We start from the raw sequence: 25,189 nt of genomic DNA on the forward strand, positions 1-25,189 counted from the left end.
ACCAACACTTCTCTATCTCTAGCCAGGAAAGGTCTAATCTTTCCTCTAGAATCCCCAAATAACCTTAGACAAATCCAACCCTAAAAAACAGAATCAGTAAACTCCAGAACAGAAATGATGTCTGTATATCCAGGGTCTGTCTCACTCAGTGGCATGTAATAGATGTCTTTTGGGGGAATAACTTTTTCAGTATGATCTCAGTTGAAACAGAAGGTTGCCCCCAATGTCAACTGGTAATTGACAAGGTAATACATTTCCTTGATGTTAGAAGTCCCAAGGAGTTCTTTTCCCACAGTCTAAGGATACTCCTTCACATTGCCAATTCCATTTTCCTCTCTGAGGTCCTCTCTTTCCTCCCAGACCACTGATGAAGGAAGCACCCATCTCTTCCAGATGAAATCCACTCCCTACTGAGTAAGGCAAGCTCTTTCTCAGTAAGTAGAATCCACTGGCTTAGGAGGCTGACATCACCTACCTCATTCAGAAGGGCTCACCGTCCAACTTGAGCATGGGGTCTGCCAACTCTGTCTTTATTTCTTAGAGCCCTGGCTTTAAAAAGGCAAATGTCTGCTCCCTTTTATTAAACAACACAGGCTTGAGAAAGGCCAGCTCTGAATCAAAGATAATCTTACTTCATTAAAAACCCCATCAGCTTTATTTCTAAAGTTATTCCAAGAAAAGTGCTTGAGCATGTCATAATTAACATGTGGACAGCAGGTGCAGTGAACAAAGCATGTGCAATTATAATAACTTTAAGTCAATAATTCATAAATGATAATGTATTATTAATCAATTATTGGGGCCTGAACAACATTTAATGAGATTAAGCTGATTGCCAGGCTGAACTGTTGGGTACATATTGATTCAATCAGAGTGCTTAATTAAACTGTGTAAGTTGCCCACCAAATCATTACATCACAGCTTCCTTCAAAGGAGTACCATTTCTACTTTTCTCTTCTTCCTTCTGTACTAGGAATTGTTATTGACTGAGAAGAAATTAAGATAAGGACTCTTGCTTTCCATAACAGCTTGAGAAACTACCATATGATCTGGCAATGTATCTTTTCAACTGTATGAATAAAGGCTTTTTGCACAAGCATATTCAGAGTGCAATAAGGTATATAGGTTTGCTTTGCTTTTTTTTCCTAAAGAATTCAGAATCTTAATAAACAGGGCTACATTTTAAGCCTAAACAAAGAGTTGCTTACAACCCTCCATTGCAAAGACCAAGAAATAGAGCTTCAAAGAAATTAAAAATTCCTACGAAATACTGACATGAATCAGGATTTGAAGTCAAGTTCCTCCACCACAGCCCTTTCTCAGCCTACAGTGTTTCCAAAACCTCAAATTAAGCTTCATTCTGCTGAAGATCAGAAAGGCATACCCATTTGACTTCACTAGTTTCTAGTAGCATCTCTCAGAAGGTAAAACCTACCTCCCCAGCTGCTAAAAGTTTTCAGAATCACCCCTTACAACCACCATACAAAAACCCTTGTCTCTTGACATGCAGGTCGTCTTTTCACTTGTCACATTGCTAATGATGGGAGTTATTTATGGTGAACATTGAACAAAATGTTTTTTTGCTCAGTGTTCTAGCCCGATGATCCTGCCTGAAGGGAGACAGTGACAGCTCTGTTAAAGCATCCCGGGGTACAGGGCGCCTGCGGGTCTTTCTAATTAGGGTTTTACTCTGTCAGTTTCATGAATAGCTACTTCCAACCCGGACGCACATCAGTACATGTTGAGGATGCCCTTGCCCTATAAAATTCTGGGATGTCAAAACCCACAGCTGCACCTGGGCTCCACATTCAATGAGCCACAGAAGATCAGCTACAGGGAGGGTGCACAGAGAACACTGGGGCACCACCAATTGCTTCTGAGTTGTGGCATGGAAGCTCTTCCTGCATTCATCTGTTGCTTCAGAAAGGCAGCACCACAGATACCAGCTTAAGTCAGATCTCGATCAGGAGATCATTACCAAGGTGGCTTTGGACATAAATTTCAATGATCACATTTCAGGCAGTTAATACGCCCAGTGACTCGGCCCATAGTTTGTGTTCCTGAATCTTCTCCTGCAACTGGAATCAGTGTAATGATATCCCTGCTATGGCCTCGAGAGATTCTTGTTTACAAAAGCCTGTGTGACCAAGCTACCTTTTTCCCCTCAACTTTGTTTGCAGAATGGGAGTAGGAAACCACCACAAACTGGATAATGTCATATTATTCACATCAGTGTTATTCCATTAAATTCAACCCCTATTTTTAAGAAAAGAGAAAGAGCATAACAACACAGTCTCAGCATTCTGTAAGTCAGGCTTGCAATGTGACCGGGTATGTTTTGTTTTAGGGTGGGAGGGAATGGCTACACACTCCAGTATTCTTGCCTGGAGAATTCCATGGACGGGCTACAGTCCATGGAGTCGCACCGAGTCAGACATGACTGAGCAACTAATGCAAGTTAGTTTCACAAAGCAGACAGATGGGATGGAATAAATAACTTGTCTTTTGGAGGTTTCTGGTGTTGATGTTGGTATGTGTGACTGAAATCAGAAAGAGGAGGTACCTCTAGGTGAACAAGTCATCTTAAAGGCAAACAAAAGTCACTCTTCTGCTAATATTCATGATGTCAAAGAAAATAAGCAGAAGGCACTGGAGCAAACCTGGTCCTTAGCTGGATTGTTAATTTAAAATTTTCAAATTATTTCTTCATTAAAATCCTTACTCTGCTAGGGGAGAAGAAAAAAGTATTTCAAGAACCATAAAAGAAAGAGTATTCTTTCAGCAGGACTAATGTCAATTCTAAATATAGAAGAGCAGATATACTATTTCAGATTCACAAACAGACTTTCAAATTCATATTATCCATTATAGTAAACAAAAAATAGTTTCATTTTTTCTTTCTAATGGAAAGAAGCAGTATGTAAAGTGGAAAGATCAAGGAGTGAAAACTTCCATTTCCAACAGAATAACAGATTAAATATTCTGAACAATCCCCCAAACAAAACAACCATAATACTAAAATAAACTCTTTTTTTCTAAAATCAGTTTCAATGCATTGCTGAGCTGATCTGAAATAAAGAAATCTGTAGATGCCGAAAACAGAGTGACACCAAAGAAGTCTTGAAAGGTAAGCAAGCATCAAAGCATACTTTTCACCCAAGGATTTCTACCAAGCCTTGGAGACCCCGAGTTTTTGCTTTGAAAGCTGCAGGAGATGCAGGAAAGTGAAGCACGCAGCTTATCCTTGGTGGGGCATCAAATAGAGAGTCTTATATAAAGCTGAGACACCTCCCCCCAAAAGTCTTCACTCTTGATTCACAAAAAGGCAGAGCAAGAAAAGCTTATTTCAAAATTTCCGTAGGAGTCCATAACTATAAGCAAATTTTCACATTCATTTGAATTCTTGATCCATCTGTGGTCCCCAAATTTAAGGGCGGTAATACAGTCATCTCAATTTGTTAGCATCCTCAGATAACTAGCAAAAGCAAATACAAATGCTTTCTTAAGTAAAGCAGCCTCAATTCTGACCTCAAAGATCTCCAGGAGGTAAAATTCCAAGAAAAATGAGTGATTTAGTATCAACAATTACGAAACAAACCAGGAAACAAGGCCCCATGAGTGAGAGGCAGCAGAGACAAGGAGCACCAGACTTGGAGAGATGCAAGATACTAGAGTTATGCAAAACAATATAAAGTAACAACATTAAAAAAAAAACAATGTTGAAAGAAATGAAAGAGAAATTTGAGATATGAACAAGGAATGAGACTCTAAAAGCAAAATGCTGATGTGGATAAGGATGGAATAAATTTCTAGAAGTGAAAAGTCTAATAATTGAAACTAAAAAGTCAATAGAGAAAGGGATATTAATGGAATTTCAAGGGGTGAGAATTCCCATTAATAGAAGAATAATAGACTAAATACTTTTAACAGCTTTCTTGAAGGAAACATGTAGAAAGCCACTGGACAATGTTTCTTGCATCCTAATGGAGAAAAAAAAAAAAAGCTGAATAATAATCTATCCAAGACAGGAAGCAGGCAGGGCATAGTCTTTAAAAGAATGGCATAGCCATGTGGCTGTGCTGTGTTAGTTGCTCACTCATGTCCAACTCTGCAACCATGGACACAGGAGAAAAGAAAAACTTATTAGAACTAACTAAGTTCAAGATAGCAGATCTGACTTCCTTGAGCCTCATTATATGCTCATTGTAATACATTAGCATAAGCTAAGTGACACACCCACCAGTACCATAACTGTTTTGAAGCCAACCACCAAAGATCAAAAAGTGAGGGTGGCCCAATTCCTAGATAGTTGGAATAATCCTCTGCCTTATTAGCCTGTGAAATTACCCAGCCAATAAAAACTCACCATATCATATTTCAAGGTCCTCTCTTACCTTCTGAGATAGGCCACACTCTGTCTGTGAAGTGTATTTCTTTCTAAATAAATCTCCTTCTCACCTATGACTTTGTCTCTCACTAAATTCTTTCTGCGATGAGACATCAAGAACCTGAGCTTCATTAAGTCCTGAGACCAGATGTTTGTTCTCACTGAACAGATCATGTGTTAAAGCCCCAATCTGAGTTGCATGATTTCATATCCATCATAACTTTCCTTGAACCTATCAGAGGTTAATATCACAAAGCAGCTGATTGCACTGAATTCCAAAGAGTGCAAAGAGTGGTATATCCCAACAAGGGAGACACAAATTTTTCTGCTTTGGTGGCATATAAGAGAGGAAGAAAGGGCTGCTGTAGAAGAGGTAAGATTTTAAGAAATCCCTGAAAGCCCTGGACAGAAAAGCCTTTCAAGTTTCCTATTTGCAGGATAAAGGCTTCAGCCTCTTAGACCTTCTCAGAGTTCCAAAGAGCAGATTCAAACAGTAGCTAATTAGGGAAGTAGGGAATGCAGAAACAAAGGAACAACCAGAAAACTATAGTGCATCAATTAAAGTAGGACTGTGGTTCCTCCTCAAGGAATATACATAACAATATCTTTGAGTTCTTCTGTAGGAACTAAGGCCTCCAGGAGATATTAGATTTGTGGAAAACAATATAAAATAACTATGTTTACATACATACTATGTTTACATACACCGAGGAAACCAGAATTGAAAGAGACGCGTGTACCCCAATGTTCATCGCAGCACTGTTTACAATAGCCAGGACATGGAAGCAACCTAGATGTCCATCAGCAGACGAATGGATAAGGAAGCTGTGGTACATATACACAATGGAATATTACTCAGCCATTAAAAAAAATACATTTGAATCGGTTCTACTGAGATGGATGAAACTGGAGCCCATTATACAGAGTGAAGTAAGCCAGAAAGAAAAACAACAATACAGTATACTAATGCATATATATGGAATTTGAAAGATGGTAACGATAACCCTATATGCGAGACAGAATAAGAGACACAGATGCATGGAACAATTTTATGGACTCTGAGGGAGAAGGTGAGGGTGGGACGTTCTGGGAGAATAGCATTGAAACATGTATATTATCGTATGGGAAACAGAACACCATTCCATGTTCGATGCATGAGACAAGGGCTCAGGGCCAGGGTAATGGGATGACCCAGAGAGATGGGATGGGGAGGGAGGTGGGTGGGGGGTCCAGGAAGGGGAACACATGTAAACCCATGGCTGATTCATGTCAATGTATGGCAAAAACTATTACAATATTGTAAAGTAATTAGCCCCCAACTAAAATAAATAAATTTATTATAAAAAAAAAACAACTATGTTTAAAGAAATGAAAGAGAAATTTGAGATATGAGCAAGATGCTCACGAGCTGCTGATGAACAGGCAAAAAACAGCACGTCTTTCTTTGAGTCCTCTCATACAAAAAAAAAAAAAACACCTTAAACTGCTGTGAGAGGAGAATCAAACCCATGCAACCTCAGGGCCCAGGCTAATATCTCATGATTTGGGTGTAGGAGGACATGAAAAGTTGTTTGCTCCGGCTGGAGGAAATGAGCATGGAGAGACATAGACTCTCTGTATTGCAAACGTGCGATTAAAAGCTGATGGTGGGAGAACAAGATGGCAGACGAGTAGGTGGACGTGGAGTACAACTCTCTCCACGGATACATCAGGAATACACCTTCAGACACAGAAGTGCATGCAGAACACCAGCTGAGAGCAGACAGGAGTACCTGACCAGTGGAAAAGAATATACAGACCCACGCAAAACTCACTAGCATGAAGGAACTACAGAGAAAAACAGGAGTGTTAGTAGGACTGGACCTGCCCTAGGCAGGTGGGGAAACTGAAGCAGGGGGTCCAATCCCCACAGGGGGCAACTGTCTGACTCAGAGGAGAAACATTTAAGGCTGAGAGTGAAACAGCTGATCTGTGGCAGCCTAAATAGAAAGAGAATCAGACAGTACTTGCCGCAGCCATACATATGCCTGGCAGGAACGCGGGTCTCCTGGAAGGGCAGCGGCTGGGAGCTGGAGTTCAGGGATTGTGGAGCAATCTCAGTGCAAGGGATGCTGTTGACTGCAGAGAAATGGATCGAGGGGATATGAAGGAGGAGACTGTGGTGGGAAATGCCTGTGGAGGAAAGCCAGGCAGCCATGGAAGCAAGGCGATACTGCTGAGTCACACGTAGGGGGCGGAGCCATCACCATAGTCTCTCTCTACACACCTGCATGGACAGCTGACCAATAGAGAGGCTGGCCCATCAAACGCCTGACGCACTGAACTACAGAGTAGGACCCCGCCCAGGGTGCCCCTTTAAGTGCCTGACAAGCCAAACAACAGTGAAGGACCCCGGGCAAGGGAGCCTCTAAGTGCCTGAACTGGCAGAGCTACGAAGAAAGACCGGCCAAAGAGGCCTTCTGATCGCCAGCTACAGGAGGCTAGAAAAAAGACTCTGATAGGGCTATAACTCTTGCCATGGAGGCAGTCCATGTCCCTGCACACTTGGCGCCACCAGGGTCCCCACAAACCAAGCAGCTGCACCACCTTCATGCTCAACTCTCATGGGGGCAGAGCTGCCAGAGGCAAAAATAAAAAGTCTTGTGTTTATGCGCAAAGGGTCGCTTCAGTCCTGTCCGACTCTTTGCGACCCTGTAGACTATGGCCTGCCAAGCTTCTCTGTCAGGGGGGTTCTCCAGGCAAGAATACTGGAGCCTATTGGCCAGTACTGGTTGCCATACCCTTCTGCTGCTGCTGCTGCCGCTAAGTCGCTTCAGTCGTGTCCGACTCTGTGCGACCCCATAGACGGCAGCCCACAAGGCTCCCCTGTCCCTGGGATTCTCCAGGCAAGAACACTGGAGTGGGTTGCCATTTCCTTCTCCAATGCATGAAAGTGGAAAGTGAAGTCGCTCAGTCATGTCCGACTCTTTGTGATCCCATGGGCTGCAGCCTACCAGGCTACTCCATCCATGGGATTCTAGAGCACTGTATTTCTTGCTGCCCTAGCTGCCAACCCCCCTGAGTACCTGGTGCTGCCAGAACCCCTGTGACCCAAGCAGCTGCAACACCTCCACGCCTGGCCCTCACAGGGGCAAACCCAAGCCCTCCAGGGCAGCCTCAGGAGCAAACCCCAGTGGACGACCCACATGCAGAGGTGGAAATAAAACCACAATTGAAACCCAGGGGCAGTGTGGCTAAGGAAGGAGACCCAAACCCTTCCCACCAGCTGTACAAGCTGCTGATTAAATTCACAGGATCAACTAGGCAGACTCTGTGTCTGTGGAATATGTAAAGGCCATTGAGAGCTCCCACAAAAGAAAACGCACTAGTTCTGACATCTGTGGACACTGGAGGCAAGAACGCACAGGAGAAGGACCAGATTAGAACCTGAGCTGCCCCCACGGCAGGTCCAGAGATCAGCACAGTGTTGGAGGGCATCCTGGGGAGGTGAGGTAGACTGTGATTCCCAGCACGGGAAAGGACTCTGCAGCAGTGACTCAAGAAAAACATTTATTATCTTATTTTTTGACTTGTTCTGTAGATTCTTTTGGATGTTTTTTCTTTTTGTTTTCCTTTTCCCCTCCTCTGTTGTAGTTGTCGATTTTATTGACACGAAGAAATCCAATTAAGCTTTTGAACTTTTTTTTCTTTTTCCTCAGTCATATTTTTTATTGCTGTCATAAACCTCTGCCTCTACGTTGGGCTTTTGCTGTTCTGCTGAGTTTTTTTTTTTTTTCCTTTTTTCTTTTTTTTAATTTTAATTTTTTAAACTTATTGTTATTTTTTCTACATTTATTCCTTTGTTTGCTTTTCCCCTTGCAGTTAATCTTTAACGTATACACATCTTCTTTATCTACCTCTATTTAACTTTGCAGTCTATATGTCTTTTCCTTCTCTCCTTTCCTCTCAACATATTTGTTAGTTTTACATTCGTTGCTTTATTCCCCACTTGGCACCTTGCTTTAGTTTTGTTTCCCAGTTTGTGCTTTACAAACAGAGAGGTTACAACAGACAATACAGAAATACAAAAGCTTATAAGAGACTATTATGAAAAACTATATGGCAATAAAATATATAACCTGGAAGAAATGGACAGATTCTTAGAAAAGCTCAATCTTCCAAGACTGAACCAGGTAGAAATAGAAATTATGAACAGCCCAGTTACAAGCACTGAAATTGAAGCTGTGATCAAAAATCTCCCCAAAATCAAAAGCCCAGGACCAGATGGCTTCACAGGAGAATTCTATCAAGTATTTAGAGAAGAGTTGATGCCTATCCTTCTAAAACCCTTTCAAAAAAATTGCAGAGGAAGGAACAATGTCAAATTCATTCTACAAGGCCACCATCACCCTGATACCAAAACCAGACAAAGACAACACAAAAAAAGAAAACTACAGGCCAATATCACTGATGAACAACAAAATTTTAGCAAAAAGAATTCAGCAACACATCAAAAAGCTCATACACCATGATCAAGTTGGGTTTATTCCAGGGATGCAAGCATTCTTCAACATATGCAAATCAATCAATGTGATACACCATATTAACAAATTGAAAGATAAAAACCATATGATCATCTCAGTAGATGCAGAAAAAGCCTTTGACAAAATTCAGCACCTATTTATGGTTAAAACTCCAAAAAAATGGGCATAGAAGGAACCTACCTCAACATAGTAAAGGCCATATATGATAAGCCTACAGCAAACATTATTCTCAATGGTGAAAAACTGAAAGCATTCCCCATAAGATCAGGAACAAGACAAGGGTGTCCACTTTCACCACTATTTTTCAACATAGTTCTGGAAGTCCTAGCTACAGCAATCAGAGAAGAAAAAGAAATAAAAGGAATCTGGATAGGGAAAGAAGAAGTAAAGCTCTCACTGTTTGCAGATGACATGATACTGTACATAGAAAACTGTAAAGATAGTATCAGAAAATTACTAGAGCTAATCAGTGAATTTAGCAAGTTGCAGGATACAAAATCAATACACAGGAATCACTTGCATTTTTATATACTAACAATGAAAAATTAGAGAAATTAAGGAATCAATCCTTAATGCAAGTAGCTCACAGAATGCTAAGCAGAATAAATGATACAAGCATATCTACATATATCTCACCTGTATAGACTATAGTCAAACTGCTGAAAACCAAAGTTGGTGAGAGAATCTTGAGAGCAACCAGAAACAAAACACTAAATTGTTGCTATTGTTGTTCAGTCACTAAGTTGTGTCCAACTCTGTGCAATCCCCTGAACTGCAGCATGCCAGGCTTCCTTGTCCTTTAATGTCTCCCAGAGTTTGCTCGAACTCATATCCGTTGAATTGGTGATGCCATCCAACCATCTTATTTTCTGTCACCCCCTTCTCCTCTTGCCCTCAACCTTTCCCAGCATCAGGGTCTTTTCCAATGAACTGGCTCTTCACATCAGGTGGCCAAAGTACTGGAACTTCAGCTTCAACATCAGTCCTTCCAGTGAATATCCAGGGTTGATTTCCTTTAGGATTGATTGGTTTGATCTCCTTGTAGTCCAAGGGACTCTCAAGAGTCTTCTCCAGGACTACAGTTTGAAAGCATCAATTCTTTGGCTCTCAGCCTTCTTTATGATCCAACTCTCATATCTGTATGTGACTACTGGAAAAACCATAGCTTTGACTATTTGGACATTTGTCAGCAAAGTAATGTCTCTGCTTTTTAAATTTCATATGCTGCCTAGATTTATCATATGCTGCCAATGGCTCAGTGGTAAAAATCTGTCTGCAATGCAGGAGCCACAGGAGACATGGGTTTGATCCCCAGGTCAGGAAGATCCCCTGGAGGAGGGCATGGCAACCTATTGCAGTATTCTTGCCTGGAGAAACCCATGGAGAGAGGAACCTGGTGGGCTACAATCCACAGGGTCACAAAGAGTTGGACAGGACTGAGGCAACTTAGCAGGCATGTACTAGGTTTGTCATAGCTTTCCTTCCAAGGAGCAAGTGTCTTTTAATTTCATGGCTGCTGTCACCATCCACAGTGATTTTGGGGCCCAAGAAAATGAAATCTGTCACTGCTTTCACTTTTTCCCCTTCTATTTGCCAGGAAGAGATAAGACTGGATGCCATGATCTTGGTTTATTTAATAGTGAGTTTTAGCCAGATTTTTCACTCTCCTCTTTCACCCTCATCAAGAGGCCCTTTATTTGTATACATATTCTGTATGTAATAGCAAACAAAACAAAACTGTAAACATTTCAATTAGCCATCAACAATAAAATGGATGAATAGACCTAAATTGATACCTGGGCGTGTTATACAGTAGTGAAAATCAATGACTCAGATGCAACTCCAACATGTTATATGTTTCAGTCTCAAATGTTATTAACAAAATAAGGCAATTATAACACAAGATATACATACACAGTATGTTTCCATTTACCTAAAGCCCCAAATAGCAGACTTGGCAGTAGGTTGTTTAGAGATATATAAATGTGATTTTCATGTATAAAAAGGAGCAAGAGACCATTTAACACACAAATCCAGGATGATAGTTACTCAAATGAAGAAATTGTGGGTTCATGGGAACAAGGGGCTTCCCTGGTGTCACAGTGGTAAAGAATCCACTTGCCAATGAAGGAGAAGCAAATTCAATCCCTGGGTCAAGAAGATCCCCTGGAGAAGGGAATGGCACCGCACTCCAATGTTTCTGGCCTGGGAAATCACATGGACAGAGGAGCCTGGTGGGCTATAGTCCATGGGTTGCAAAGAGTCAGACACGACTGAGCACACACATAGGAACAAGGATTACAGGGGTTAAAATATGGAGTAATGCCCTATTTCTTAAAATGGGTAGTATATCCCTGGGTGTCCATTTAATTGTTCTTAATCTAGACTTTTATGTTACATGAATTCTTTTATAAGTATTGCATTTAAAATAAAGCAATTTTTGATATCATAAAAGACCCCGTTTCCAATTTCTGGCTTCATACTTAATAGCTATGCAACCATACACAAGTTACTTTTAATTCACTGGGCCTTACTTCCATCATCTTTAAAAATCATATTTTTTCCCTAACACATTACTTTCATAAGTATAAAGGAAAAGATTATTACACTAGAGTCTATGAAAACTAAGCAAAGATGTCAACAAATTTAAAAAGAAGTGACAGACTAGGCGAAAACATCAGCTACTTGATGCCCTATCTTAAAACAATGATCAATACTTAATAAATATTTGCTAAATAAATCAATGTTTAACAAAGAAGAATATTTCTAATATACAAAGAGCTCCTATTACATTATTTAGGAAAAGACAAAGCATGTAATAAAATAATAGACAAATGACTCTTAAAATTGAGTAACTTAAATGGGAGACATATAAATAACATTTAAAAATATGGATCACTTGAGTAATGCACAAAGAGACTCAAATGGAAATAACACTGAAATGGTATTTTGAGAGAGGGGGATTAATGTCTTTAACTAACAGGAAAATGTAGAAGACTGGTAAATCCATTGTTGGTTGGGCCCTGGAGGAAAATAATCTATATTTTTGTGGGAGTATAATCGGTAATACAGAATTTAGTGAGGTTGTCAACCTTGGAATTCATGGGGAAGAGATTTGGACTTTCACAGGACAGAATTGTCAGGAAGGCTAATTTAAGTTCATTAAGTCTAAATTTCAGGAATCAGTATGCATGAGTTCATGTGTTTATGTGTGAATGTACAGGTATGTGTGTGTGTATGTGTGTGTGTGTTTGTGTGCACTGAAGAAAAACATGAACCTGTTAAAAGCGATTGCTTAGGGAATAATAAGATGAGAAATATGTGGTTAATTTCATATTTTACACTAGTTTATCAATTTTTGATTAAAGATGATATGTTGACATTTTAAATGTTAATTTAATTTTTAAATTTTAAATATGAAATACAAATACAGTTGGAGATACAAAAAAATAGGACAGACACTCATGAGGCTGCCCATCCAGATTTAAAAGCTCACTTTCTGTCATATCTTCCTTAAAATTCTTTTCCTTTAAGAAGTTCAAGTTCAGTTCAGTTCAGTTCAGTCGCTCAGTCGTGTCCGACTCTCTGCGACGAAGTTCAAAGTCCCCAATAAAGATTCATTTTTTCCTCTTTCTGCTCTGGTATTATCTTTTTCCAGCATGGTTTTATACTTTTTCTATATATATAAATATCCATAAACAATAAACTACATTGTCCTTTTATATTAAAATAAGGGATTTTAATAACAAACTCATGGTCACGTTGTACATGTGTGCTCAGTCATCCAATTCTTGGCAACCCCATGGACTGTAACCCGTCAGGCTCCTCTGTCCATGGAATTTTCCAGGCAAGAATACTGAAGTGGGTTGCCATTTCTACTCCAGGGGATCTTTCTGACCTGGGGATCGAACCCAGGTTTCTTGCATCTCCTGCATTGGCAGTGGATTCTTTACCCACTAGCACCACCTGGGAAGCCAGTCATGTTATGAGACACCCATGAAATATATGAATCAGAGTACCTGGTTAGTTCAGCCTGGTAAACTGAGTTTGGTTATTTGGGGAACTGGAAGGTTGGTCATGACCCACCCTTGAAAGCATGTGCTGGTAGGCAGGGAAGCCTTAGGATTTGAGGCTGAAAGATAAGTGAGGAGTTTGAGTTTTCATGTCTTAGGTGAGGGACTCTGAGAAAGAAAAACATCTGAATAATGGAGACATGGGTTGCCAGCTTGTCCCTGTCCAGGGTATGAAGAAGGAGCTTCTTTCAGAGGAAACTTAAGGAGCTTTGATGCCAAGCAACATTGTTTTGGGGAGTTTTGGAGAGTGCTAATCCCCCCAACTTTACACGGAATTAAGCAACTCTCTGAAAACCCAGCAAGTTTTCAACCCTAGCAGTAGCAAAACAGTGCACCAGCTTCGAGGAGAGCAGACAACTAACAAAACAAGCCCAAGCATCAGGGAAGAATGGAGCAGCCCATAAGGGTGACTATATCCAATGGCTACTTTATGAGTACAATTGAGGCTACCTGAGGGTATCCCATGAAATACCTAAGGAAAAAGTTAACTTTTCAAAAGGTGTCCCTGCATTTGTGGGTGGAAGGAAAAATAGATGCAAGGATTTCATGTATTTGTTCAATAAATATTGAGTGTGCACCAGCTTTCTGCAGGAACTGTTAGACCCTAGAGATACAAGAGTGAAAAAACACAGCATGCAATCTGTGTCCTTACGGAGTTCAGTTGTAGGGACTGTGAGGAAGATAGAACAAGGTCATGTGATAATGAGGTTCTGAGCGAGAGAACATGACATATGGTGACCCAGGAAGGTTTTCTCAACCTGAGCAAGGATAATATAGGACAAGAAGAAATCAATCTTGCCAAGCTATAGAGGTAAAGTTTTCTACTCAGAGGGAACAGCAAATCCTGAGGCCTGGGGAAGATAATTTAGTCGCTGTGTTCAAGGAATAGAAAGATGAGTGTGGTTGAAGGGTGTGGAGTGCTTAAGGGGTAAGATACAGCTGAGAAGGGTTTTGCGGAGGCAGAAAGATTTAGATTTTACTGAAATTACAAGGGCTATTCTATTCTACCATGGAATTTCATGGTATCAATGGCAGAAAATAAAAATAAATTACTGTGCTCACTTTGGCAGCACATACACTAAAATTGAAACAATACAGAGAAGATTAGCATGGCCCCTGAGCAAGGATGACCCACAAATTTGTGAAGCGTTCCTTATTTTTGAATGGATGAATGGAGAGAGTAGCATGCAAACATATACACTGCTGCTGCTGCTGCTGCTAAGTCGCTTCAGTTGTGTCCAACTCTGTGCGACCCCATAGACGGCAGCCCACCAGGCTCCACCATCCCTGGGATTCCCCAGGCAAGAACCCTGGAGTGGGTTGCCATTTCCTTCTCCAACTACCATATGTCAAATAGACAGCCAGTGGGAATTTTGTATGACTCAGGGAAATCAAACCAGCTCTCTGTGACAACCTAGAGGGTTGAAATGGGGTGGGAGATGGGAGGTTCAGGAGGGAGGAGGCATAGGTATATCTGTAGCTGATGCCTACTGACGTGTGGCAGAAAGCAACACAATATTGTTAAGCAATTATCCTTCAATTAAAAATAAATTTTAAAAAGTTTACATAAAAAGACAAAATAAATGAATAAATTATTAATTAAAGGACTTGTGGTACAGATTTAAAAAATTACAAGGGTTATTAATGTTAATGGGATGACACAGGTACTAGGCACATTGGAGAAGCCTAGAATGTATTACCTGGTGTATAAACAAGTATTTTTACATGCAGGGAATCGCACCTCAAAGATAAAGGATTTTCTCTCATGACTAAAGAACTGAAAGATCATAGAATATGGAATTAGGGCTATGGGGCTTAGGAATCAGAGCATTTGGGGATAAATTTGAGCTCCAGCTCTTACTAAGCACATGACTTTTTAGGGCCTCAATTTTATCAGCTAAAAATGGAAACCTCAAGTGTAATTTTTTTTTTTCTTTACCTCACAGAGCCATTGTGAAGAACAGTTAATCACATATAAACATTCTGTAAACCGTTAGTTACCTTAAAAAGATATAAACTGTTAAATCTTGTGAACATATTTACAGGATAGAACAGTTTGGGCATTGATTCTGATGAAATATATTACGTGCTTCTGCTTCAGTAACCACATAAAGTCAACTTTTAGTATCCTTGCTAATTGAGAAAATTATTCAGGTAATGCAAACTTTGTTTTATTTCCCTCTGAAATAGATTATATTTTGTAGCATATTGGCTTTATAATCATGTTTAACCTGAGTTATATAATTTGCAGGCCTCTGCAAATGAATATTTCCAAAACCGAACTCAATATCCATTCACAACAGTCTTATTCTCTCAAGTATTCTTCTATTGGTATTAAACTGTGTGCCCATCACCCAAAGGAGAAATAGTTCAACTCCTTCTTCTTTATCCCTACTCTCTGTTAATCACCAAGACCTCTCACTCCTAACTTAGACATACTCCTAAATTCAGACCCTCCCCTCCCATTTCCATAGACTTCTCTTCCCTGGGTATCCCATCAACCAGGTAGAGGAGTAACAATCGTTATTTTTTCTTGAATACTGTGTACCATGCTCTAAGTCCTTTTACAAGCTTCAGATTGCCCCGTAAAGAAGGTACTGTTGTCATCTGCAATTTATAGATGGAGAAACCTCGGCATGGAGTGTTGAAACATATTTTCCAAGCTCATGAAGCTAATAAACGGCAGAGTCAAGACTAGGACCCCAGTGAGTCTGACTCTAGGGTCTAAGTGCTTACGAACTTCTCTGTGCTGGGCGGCGTGTCACCATGTTCACATTCCAGACTTCCCTGCATTGTGTGTGCTCAGTTGGGTCTGACTCTTTGTGACCCAGGGACTGTAGCCCTCCAGGGTCCTCCGTCCACGGAATTTCCCGGGCAAGAATACTGGAGTGGGTTGCCATTTCCTCCTCCATCCCCTACATTACTTCCACAAGATCTTCCTCCAAAACGAATCTGATCTTGTCATTTGTTTGCTTTTAACAGCATCCTATTAGCTCATCATTGCCTTCAGGAGAAACTAATATGAAAAATAAGGTATGCTTTTGAACTCAGCCCAATTTACCTTTCACATCTTATTTTCTGATCCCATACTCAATCCACCATCCTGTAGTCCTGGCATACTGAGATGTTCACAGCGATTATTCCCAGACCTCCGTGTCTCTACAAAAGCTATTTTCCTGCTTGAAAAGACACACCTCCATGTCTCTGCACACAATAGTCTGAGTTCAAGACACAGATCCAACGGCACTGACATTGAATCTCAGTTTTATCATTATAGACAAAGGAACTATAAGGACAAAATGATACGTAAAAGCTCTGTAAGAGTAAACTGCGTGATTGGGTATAAGCAAAACTACTCAACTGTAAGATTTTGTAGTTTTTCCCACTCCCTCCAGACAGCCTTGGAAGGAGAAAGAATTCTTCGCCTTCCTTTTCTTAGAGTGACTGGACCAAAATGGGAAGTAGATAGGAGATACTTAACTGATCTAAATGTCATAGTTTTAAAGGTTTGTACTGGGAAAAGATGGGATTATTGTGAACCACTATTTGTACGTGTAGATTGGTAACAGTAAGAAAGATGAAGAAAGATGAATTTACGACGATTTGCATGCGTTTTATATACTCCCCTTTTCATGTCTTCTCAAGAAAGATTTAAACAGTTCTTTAAATAGTTTTGGGATTGTCCACTGAGATGTCTTTAAAAGCAAAGCTGTGTCAATACAGGATCGTCACGCACATGGGATTTACAAAGCTGTCCCTCCTGAGAACCAGTCCCCCTTTGATTTTACCAAGAAGAAAAAGGCTCTCTTTTCTGGGCTTCCACTGAACTTTGTTCTCGTATAACTTCTGTATCATAATGACTTGTTTACATAAGTCACACACATACGCACAAACACAATGCTTATCAAGAGTGTCTCAAAGACTAGAATCACGTCCTATTCATCTCTATCTTCCTGATATCTACAATGGTTCCTAGCCCTGGTTGCCTGAAAAGATGGAAATCATAAGACAAGAAAAGGTTACAGTTCAGTATTGCTAACTTTTTTCTATTAAAAACTTCCATACAGAGAAGTTTTTCATACTCTTGTAGTTCATTTTTTAGTTCTAATATTTGTCAACAGCAATGCATTACCAAAAAAAAAAAAAGAAGAATTAGAGAGAAAAGCACTTAATTTAATCAGGAGACGAGAGGTCTTTAGTTTCAAACCCCATCTGCCATCAACCAGCTGGGAGACCAACACAGGTCAGTTTGTGCATCTGACCTTCAATCCCTCACTAGCAATGGAGGAATCTGGACTCCACAGTCTACGGATGCTGAAGCTCTAAAATTCAGTGATACCTTAGCAATACTCAGCCCCACAAGCATCCAGGAGGGATGAGGGACAAAACTGAAAGAAATTTCCAAGAGGGAGAGGTTTCCACTTCAGGTTTCTGTTTTCCTTGGACCCCTACTGTCACTTCACACCCTCCTCATTGGAAAGTTCTGTTCTTCATACCTGATCAGGTGTCTCAGGAAGAGACAAAGGCCAGAGAGGATGGAAAATGATTTGTAAAGAAGCCAAAAGGGGAATTCTGTAACTGTGTATTTTTTCCACTCCGTTCTAATTTAAAACCACTTACAAGTGACAACTCCCAACCGGAGGCAGGTGCTGTGTGGTAGCTCATTACACCCTGGGGACCCCATGTAAATCTTTTTTTCCTGAGAACAGCTATTGTCTTCCAAGAAAAAGCTTTTAGCATAATGGCAGGCTGAATAGAACATTGCTCTTGTACTAATATTTTTAAGAGAAACAACAAAAGAAAGGTATTCTTTAACAGTGGCAAACACAGTCTCTTGTTCTGCCACCTCAGGCCGCCCGGAAAGAACAATGTGTGAGCCGTCAAGTCTACGGCAGACCTGTGAGATCACCTCACCTCCACACACAGAAGGGTAAACTCTGCTCTTTCAGGTTATAATAAATGCCAGGTAGAGGTGTCTCCAAGGGCAGAAATAGCAGATCTGCCCCCCTTCCGTTCACCTCTGCTGTTTCTCATCTTCTCACCAGTCCGTGAGTCAGTCAGTCACTGTTCGCTTGGAGGATGACTTCTAACAAGAGAATGTCATTCTCCCTTGGAAAATTCTCAAATCCCTCTCAGGTTCTTCTTGAGGAGAGTCAAGACAACGCAGCTCGGGGGCGTAGATGGAGAGATGTCCAAAGGGGAAAAGAATCAGCACTAGTGCCACCTGGGAGGCTCCTAAAGGACAGTAGTACAGTATCTTTATTTCAAGCCCAGGATGTCTGGAAGCAAAAAAGTAATGCTTATGTAGCTGGTATTCCTGTACTTTTCAAGGTTCTGTACTGTAAGATTAAAAATGTTAATTTTTTTGTGTTTGTATTTTATGTATTATTTATACAGTATTTTTAATGTGTTATATATAGTGCAGTACTAAATGGGCTTCCCTGGTGGCTCAGATGGTAAAGAATTTGCCTGCAATGCAGGAGACCTGAGTTTGAGAAGATCCCTGGAGAAGAATGGCTACTCTCTCCAGTATTTTTGGACTTTCCTGGTGGTTCAGGTGGTAAAGAATCTGCCTGCCAATGCAGGAGATGCAGGAGATCTGGATTCAATCCTTGGGTCAGGAAGATCCCCTGAAGTAGGAAATGACAACCCACTCCAGTATTCTTGCCTGGGGAATCCCATGGACAGAGGAGCCTGGTGGCTATAGACCATGGAGACCACAAAGAGCGACTGAGCAACCAACACTTTCACTTTCACAGTACTATATAGCTGACTGTGTTAGTTGGGTACCTAGGCTAACTTTGTTGGACTTATGAACACGCTCTTAGAATAGTACTCATTCATATGTAGGGGACTTACCATACACAAACTAAAGAAAATATGACTTCTCAACTCTTTACTTGGAATATCTGCTAACACACAACGTGTGGAAGGATTTAACTAGTCTAAGCGTAATTATGCCAGAAGATCACTAACCAATGGAGAGTAGTCTCAGAAAGTACCCGAATCCATGTCTGGGATAGATCTTGCCTATCAAACCTATCTCCAGACCAGCTCATCCAACACCTTCTATTTCAACCTGTCAGAGCCTTTATCCCACCCTGTTAGACTCTGCACTCTTCACTGGCTCTGTGCTCTACACATCCCAAACATCCAGGGTTCCTTTGACCTCTGGAATCCTACCAGTTAAGAAGAGCCCAGACTGCCTAATTCCTCTATGCCTTATCCACTGAGAGTCTCTGATGCTAGAATGAGTCATTTATCCTTTTTGTAGCAGCTCCCTTTTATTCTCCATTTCTTTTAAAGTCAATCTCTTCCACATGGCCTCAACGAGAATTTCTCGGAGAACTTCCCTGTTCACTGTCCCACTGAAAGGGTGGACAGTGACTCTGCTCTTGGGGAACTGCCAGCATTTTGGCTCTGAGGCTTAGACCTCCAAGTATAAAATGAGCCTTCACTCTTGGGACCATTGTGAGAAGTCACTCACCCTCAATTCTCGGGAGAGAGATAAAACATATACCAGGCAAATCTGGCTACTTGTTGTTCAGTCACTAAGTCATGTCTGCCTCTGTGACCCCACAGACTGTAGCCCGCCAGGCTCCTCTGTCCATAGGATTTCTCAGACAAGAATACTGGAGTGGGTTGCCATTTCCTTCTCCAGGGGAATCTTCTTGATCCAGAGATCGAACTTATGTCTCCTAAATCTGGCTACTACTGAACCAAAATTATATTTATCAGGAAAGTAAAGCTAAATGTTTCTAAGAAAATATCTTTTTTAAAAAATGCTTTTAAAAAATAAATCAAAGCAAATGAATCCTTCCGGGAAAGACTCTCTGGAGCCCAGAGTCAAGGAAGGATTAAAAGTAACCAATAAATTGTTCTCAACAAGCCCCTCGTCCAGGACTTTAGGTCAGACTATCAGGGAACTAGTCTCCAGTGGGGGGATTTCTCCCTGGGCCCCCATGCTCTCATTTCTTGAACTTCTAAAATAAGACTGAAGTGATAATCCTGCTCAGTAGAAATAAAGTCTTTCAGTGCAGAAAACCTCATTATGAGGGATGAGAGGTAGCCACTGAATTTGAAACCAGCCACATCACATTTAAACACAATTGCAGACTGAAGCTGGTGACCCAAGGAGGGAGGAAGCAGGTAAGATAATTGAAGCCTGGAGGCAGGAAGAGTCTAGAGCTACTGGTTCCTTGGCTATTTTCTTGTCCTAAAACAGTGCGACACACTGCAGTTCAAAGGAAGTTGTTTTAATTCTGATTTACAGGCATGGTATTGTGTTTTGGAGGGTAAGTGATGTTCAAATTCTGCTCTTTTACAATAAAGACCTGTGCTCCTGTATATATTGAAAGCTGCTAAACAAATTGTTGTTTCTGCAACCCATCAGGGACTATGTTTCCAGCACTGAGGCCCAGGTCATGCAATCTCAGCACCGTGCCGGGATCTGAAGGGTCTGGAGGGTTCTAAATCTTCCTTCCTTCTTTCCTTCCTGCCACAGTGCCTCAAACGTCCACCATGAAAATGTTTACATTGGGTTAGGAGAGGAAAATAAAATTCACTGTGAGAAGGAAGAGGATAATGCATTTACTTGTGGTCAATTTAGTGTGAGTTGCTTTAACAACTAAACTAGCTTCCAATAGTGTGAGGACATAGAAGAGGGGAAAGTGGAACCTCTGGATCACAGAGTGGAGCCTGAATGGTGATGTTGAACACCGGTTCTGATGACTGTGTTAGCGCATTTATTGTGCATATGCAGCCAGGAGTCAGAAAAAGAAAATCAGAAATCAGGCACCACCACTGACTGTGATATTTAACTTCCCTGAGCCCCACTTACCTCATTTGTACATTAGCCTTTTCATTTTTCAGCTATATGAACTTAGAGTAGGCCCAGGACCAGCTACTCAACATGAGGGTCCATTGCACAATGAAAATGCAGGGACTCCCCTGCTGGTCCAGTCATTAAGAATCTGCATTCCAATGCCAGGAACATGGGTTCAGTCCCTGGTCACATAACTAACATCCCACATGTCATAGGACAACTAAGCCCACATGCCACAAGAACTGAGCACGCGCCCCACAACAAAAGGCAGCAGAGACCCAACACAGCCAAATAAATAAATCCAAATAGACTTAGAGAAAATGCAAAGCCCTTTTCAAAACTTTTTTCTTAAGATTTTCAAGTTGGTGACTGAAGAGCATTAAGCAAAGTTTGAAGCCCTTCTAAGCATGGGATCTGTGCAAATGCCCACTTGACACACCTGTAAAGACAGCCCCTATGGGTCTTTTCTCCTCAAGACTCAGTTCAACGGTTGCCACTTCCAAGTTAATGATGCCCGAAGAAGATGAACATCATTCATTTCTGGGTCCTCTCAACGCCTGCCCATCTTGAGATGAACAACAGCTGACATGCTAGCACATGTTTAGGAGAGAAAACTATAAAGATGCATGAGAGTGATGTAGGAGATAGGTGGGCACCAGGCTGAGCAGCTGCATCCCATCTCCTGAGGACACTTTGAGACAAAATAGCAACAGGAGCATTGGCCCTGATTGGGTGAAAGACAAAGTGACCATATATTGTTTTCATATGTCCTGCCAAACCCCCCAGAAACCTTCACGCTGGAATTCATCTTGCTTGAGAGATGCGTGCACCACCGGGAAGGATCCTGAGTCAGGCCAGACATGGGCCCAAGCAAGATGACTGGCCAGAGACAAACACAGAAGCCTGCCCCCATATAAGCGATCTAAACCACGCTTACTAGGAGGAGTTCACTCTGAGAATTCGCCCGTGTGCTCTTCCATGCAGGCTGTGTACTTGGTCACTCAGTTGTCTCCAACTCTTTGTGACCCCATGAACTATACCCCACCAGGCTCCTCTGTCCATGGGATTTCCCAGGCAAGAATACTGGAGTGCTTGTATGTTTTGGAAATTAATCCTTTGTCAGCTATTTCATTTGCTATTACTTCCTCCCATTCTGAAGGTTGTCTTTTCTCCTTGCTTATAGTTTCTTTTGCTGTACAGAAGCACATGAAAAGATGCTCAGCATCGCTCATTATTAGAGAAATGCAAATCAAAACCACAATGAGATATCACCTCATACTGATCAGAATGGCCATCATCAAAAAGTCTACAAACAAATGCTGGAGAGGGTGTGGAGAAAAGGGAACACTCTTGCACTGTTGGTGGGAATGTCAATTGATACAGCCACTATGGAAGACCATATGGAGATTCCTTATAAACTTAGGAATAAAATCACCATATGACCCAGCAATCCCATTCCTAGGCATATACCCTGAGGAAACCAAAACTGAAAAAGACACATGTATCCCATTGTTCATTGCAGCACTATTCACAAAAGCTAGAACATGCATGAAAGCCTAGACGTACATCAACAGATGAATGGATAAAGAAGTTGTGCTACATATACACAATGGAATATTACTCAGCCATAAAAATGAACGGATTTGAGTCAGTTCTGATGAGGTGGATGAACCTAGAACCTATTATACAGAGTGAACTGAGTCAGAAAGAGAAAGATGAATAAATATCATATCCTAACACACATATACAGAATCTAGAAAAATGGTAATGAAGAATTTATTTACAGGGCAACAGTGAAAAAACATAGAGACTAGACTTACGGACATGGAGAGAGGGGAGGAGAGGGTGAGATGTAAAAGAGTAACATGGAAACTTACATTACCATATGTAATATAGATAGCCAACATGAATTTGCTGTATGGCTCAGGAAACTCAAACAGGGGATCTGTATCAACCTAGAGGGGTGGAATGGGGAGGGAGATGGGAGGGAGTTTCAAAATGGAGGGGGGATATATGTATACCTATGGCTGATTCATGTTGAGGTTTGACAGAAAACAACTAACTTCTGTAAAATAATTATCCTTCAATAAAAAAATAATTATAAAAAGTAAAAAAAAAAAAAAAAAAAGAAAACTGGAGTGGGTTGCCATTTCCTCCACATGTACTTTGATTTTAATAAACACTTTATCTGTTTCACAATATCGGTCTCTGTTGAATTAGTTGTTCAAAGAAGACAAGGACCAAGGTCCTGCTTCCAGCCACCGCCCCCCCCAACAATAGTATTTGTGTATTACTACCAGCATTAGATCCCAAGCAGAAATGAGCCTCCTTTGATTCATATGAACATGTGATAAGAAATATTTTCTCTTTTTTTAACTGAACTATTTTTAAGTGTCAAATTATTTAGGGGCTTTTACTGTATGTCAGTGGCACTAGTGGTAAAGAACCTGCCTGCCAGTGCAGGAGGCATAAGAGACACGGGTTTGATCCCTGGGTCAGGAAGATCCCCTGGAGAAGGAAATGGTAACCCACTCCAGTATTCTTGCCTGGAGAATTCCATGGATAGAAGAGCCTGATGGGCTACAGTCCATAGGGTCTCAAAGAGTCAGACACAACTGCAGTGACTGAGCAAGCAAGCACTGTATTTCAAGTCCTTTCCTTAAAGGAAGAATGATCTCTGTGGTTATAATATCAACAAAAGTATCATTGTCAGTGTAAATAAAGATGCAAGAGCAGAGGCAGCTCTATGTTATAATTACACATTGGGTACCGCTCAGCTCCTATTTATAACCTGAGCCTGCAAAATGCAGACATATGTAGATCCACTTTCTTAAATAAATAATTGCTCTCTGAAGGTTGCCCTGGAAGGATTACTGTCTCTAACTTCCATGAACTGCTCATCTGCAAGGGAAGAAAGTGGTAACTGTTAGAGAAACTGCTCTTAAATGCATGAACCACATAAGAGAACTTTTGGAAAATCCCTTATTATTCATTAAAGCATGTTATGGCCTTATTAATTCAGATGGGATAATCAGTTGTTGATTAGCCAGACAGTTAAGCATTCATTGTCAGATGCTGATGGGGTGTGAGAAATTACATTTCCTATCCACCAAAGATTCACCTGAACGCAGTTAGCACTTCATCAGGTAAGGCTGCCTCTTTAGGGGATAAATTAGCTGGATTTTTATTCCCCAGCCTTTTCTTTCATCTCCCAAACTTTTCCATATTGCAAAGCATGCCTCATTCTGTTTGGTTTTCCTTGCCTTTGTCTGAGGTTGAAAACTATGCCACGAGCCAACTTTAAAAGCTGGTGGGTTACAAAGAAAATCACATTTGTGCTCAGGATTCTAACATGAAATGGGTGCTGTGTGTATCTGTGTGTTTTGGTTTGGTTTTACAAATCTTGGCTAAAGCCTCCTCCACACTTTTAGTTCTTCAGATCCAAACTGTATTGAGGTCATTCAGGGACTTATTCAGCCAGCTCTCCAAGACTGAGCTTCTTTTATTTCCAAACTGTGACTGACCAGCAATGAGTGTGGTGAGAAAAGTCCCTGGATTAGAGGTCGGAAAATGTTGATTCATTTTCCAGTTCTGGTTCTGTTTTAGGAGAACTGACTGTCACTTTTAAACTGCTCTCAATTTCAACAAGTCATTTCATCTCTCTGACAATATGCAATTAATTTTTTTCTCCCTATGATAACAGAGCAACACTGATATTTAAGCTCCAATACTTTGGCCACCTGATGTGAAGAGCCAACTCAATGGAAAAGACCCTGATGCTGGGAAAGATTGAGGGCAGGAGGAAAGGGGATGACAGAGGATGAGATGGTTGGATGGCGTCCCAGACTCAGTGGACATGAGTTTGAGCAAATTCTGGGGGATGGTGAAGGACAGGGAAACCCGGCGTGCTACAGTCCAAGGGGTCACAAAGAGTTGGACATGACTTAGCAACTGACCAACAAAACAAAGCAAGAAGAGTTGCCGTGTATTTCTACAAAGGTAGACCAGTTCCCAACCTTTTGTGGAATTTTTGACCTCAAAGGGACAGAGGGCTTCCAAGACTAAGAGGACTTCCCCGACCACCGTCACCACCAAATCTTCAAAGAAGGTATGTGTTTACTCACGGAACTTCTCCAGGTGGTCAGCACTGTTAGACTCCGGCATGGCTGTGATGGTCACCAATGGACAGGAATTCCCTCCTAGCGTCTGGCAGAGAACCTCCTGTCGGAAGTAGACCTGCTGGCGGTTCACGCTTTTTTCCAGAATGTCAAGGTGAGTCTGGGGCAGAAATGAAAGAAAAGTGTATTTTAATATTTTTGATAATAACAATAGGTGAAAGCAGCAACAAAGCTTATATTCCTCTAACTCCTGGAAGTTTAGA

At 41.1% G+C, this 25,189-nt stretch overlaps 1 protein-coding gene and 1 non-coding gene across 7 annotated transcripts in view; one reads left to right on the top strand and one right to left on the bottom strand.

Annotated features, from left to right (window-relative positions):
* The window catches only part of AGBL1 (AGBL carboxypeptidase 1), an 867,141-nt gene that overhangs the window by 630,956 nt on the left and 210,996 nt on the right, over window positions 1–25,189 (bottom strand). For 5 of the 6 annotated variants that reach the window (XM_081550442.1, XM_081550439.1, XM_081550438.1 and 2 more), the window contains one exon: window positions 24,933–25,086. In XM_081550442.1, the coding sequence (XP_081406568.1) occupies window positions 24,933–25,086 (154 nt within the window). Of the gene's footprint in view, window positions 1–24,924; window positions 25,087–25,189 lie in introns of those variants that run through there. The other variant, XM_081550444.1, reaches the window with a different exon arrangement.
* On the top strand, window positions 14,038–14,144 carry LOC145530785 (U6 spliceosomal RNA). Its single transcript, XR_014072077.1, has one exon. It is a non-coding gene; the product is annotated as a U6 spliceosomal RNA (small nuclear RNA).

This window comes from Giraffa tippelskirchi, chromosome 12, assembly GCF_054371585.1.
Source record: "Giraffa tippelskirchi isolate mGirTip1 chromosome 12, T2T-mGirTip1v1.2.pri, whole genome shotgun sequence".
NCBI classification, from domain to species: domain Eukaryota; kingdom Metazoa; phylum Chordata; class Mammalia; order Artiodactyla; family Giraffidae; genus Giraffa; species Giraffa tippelskirchi.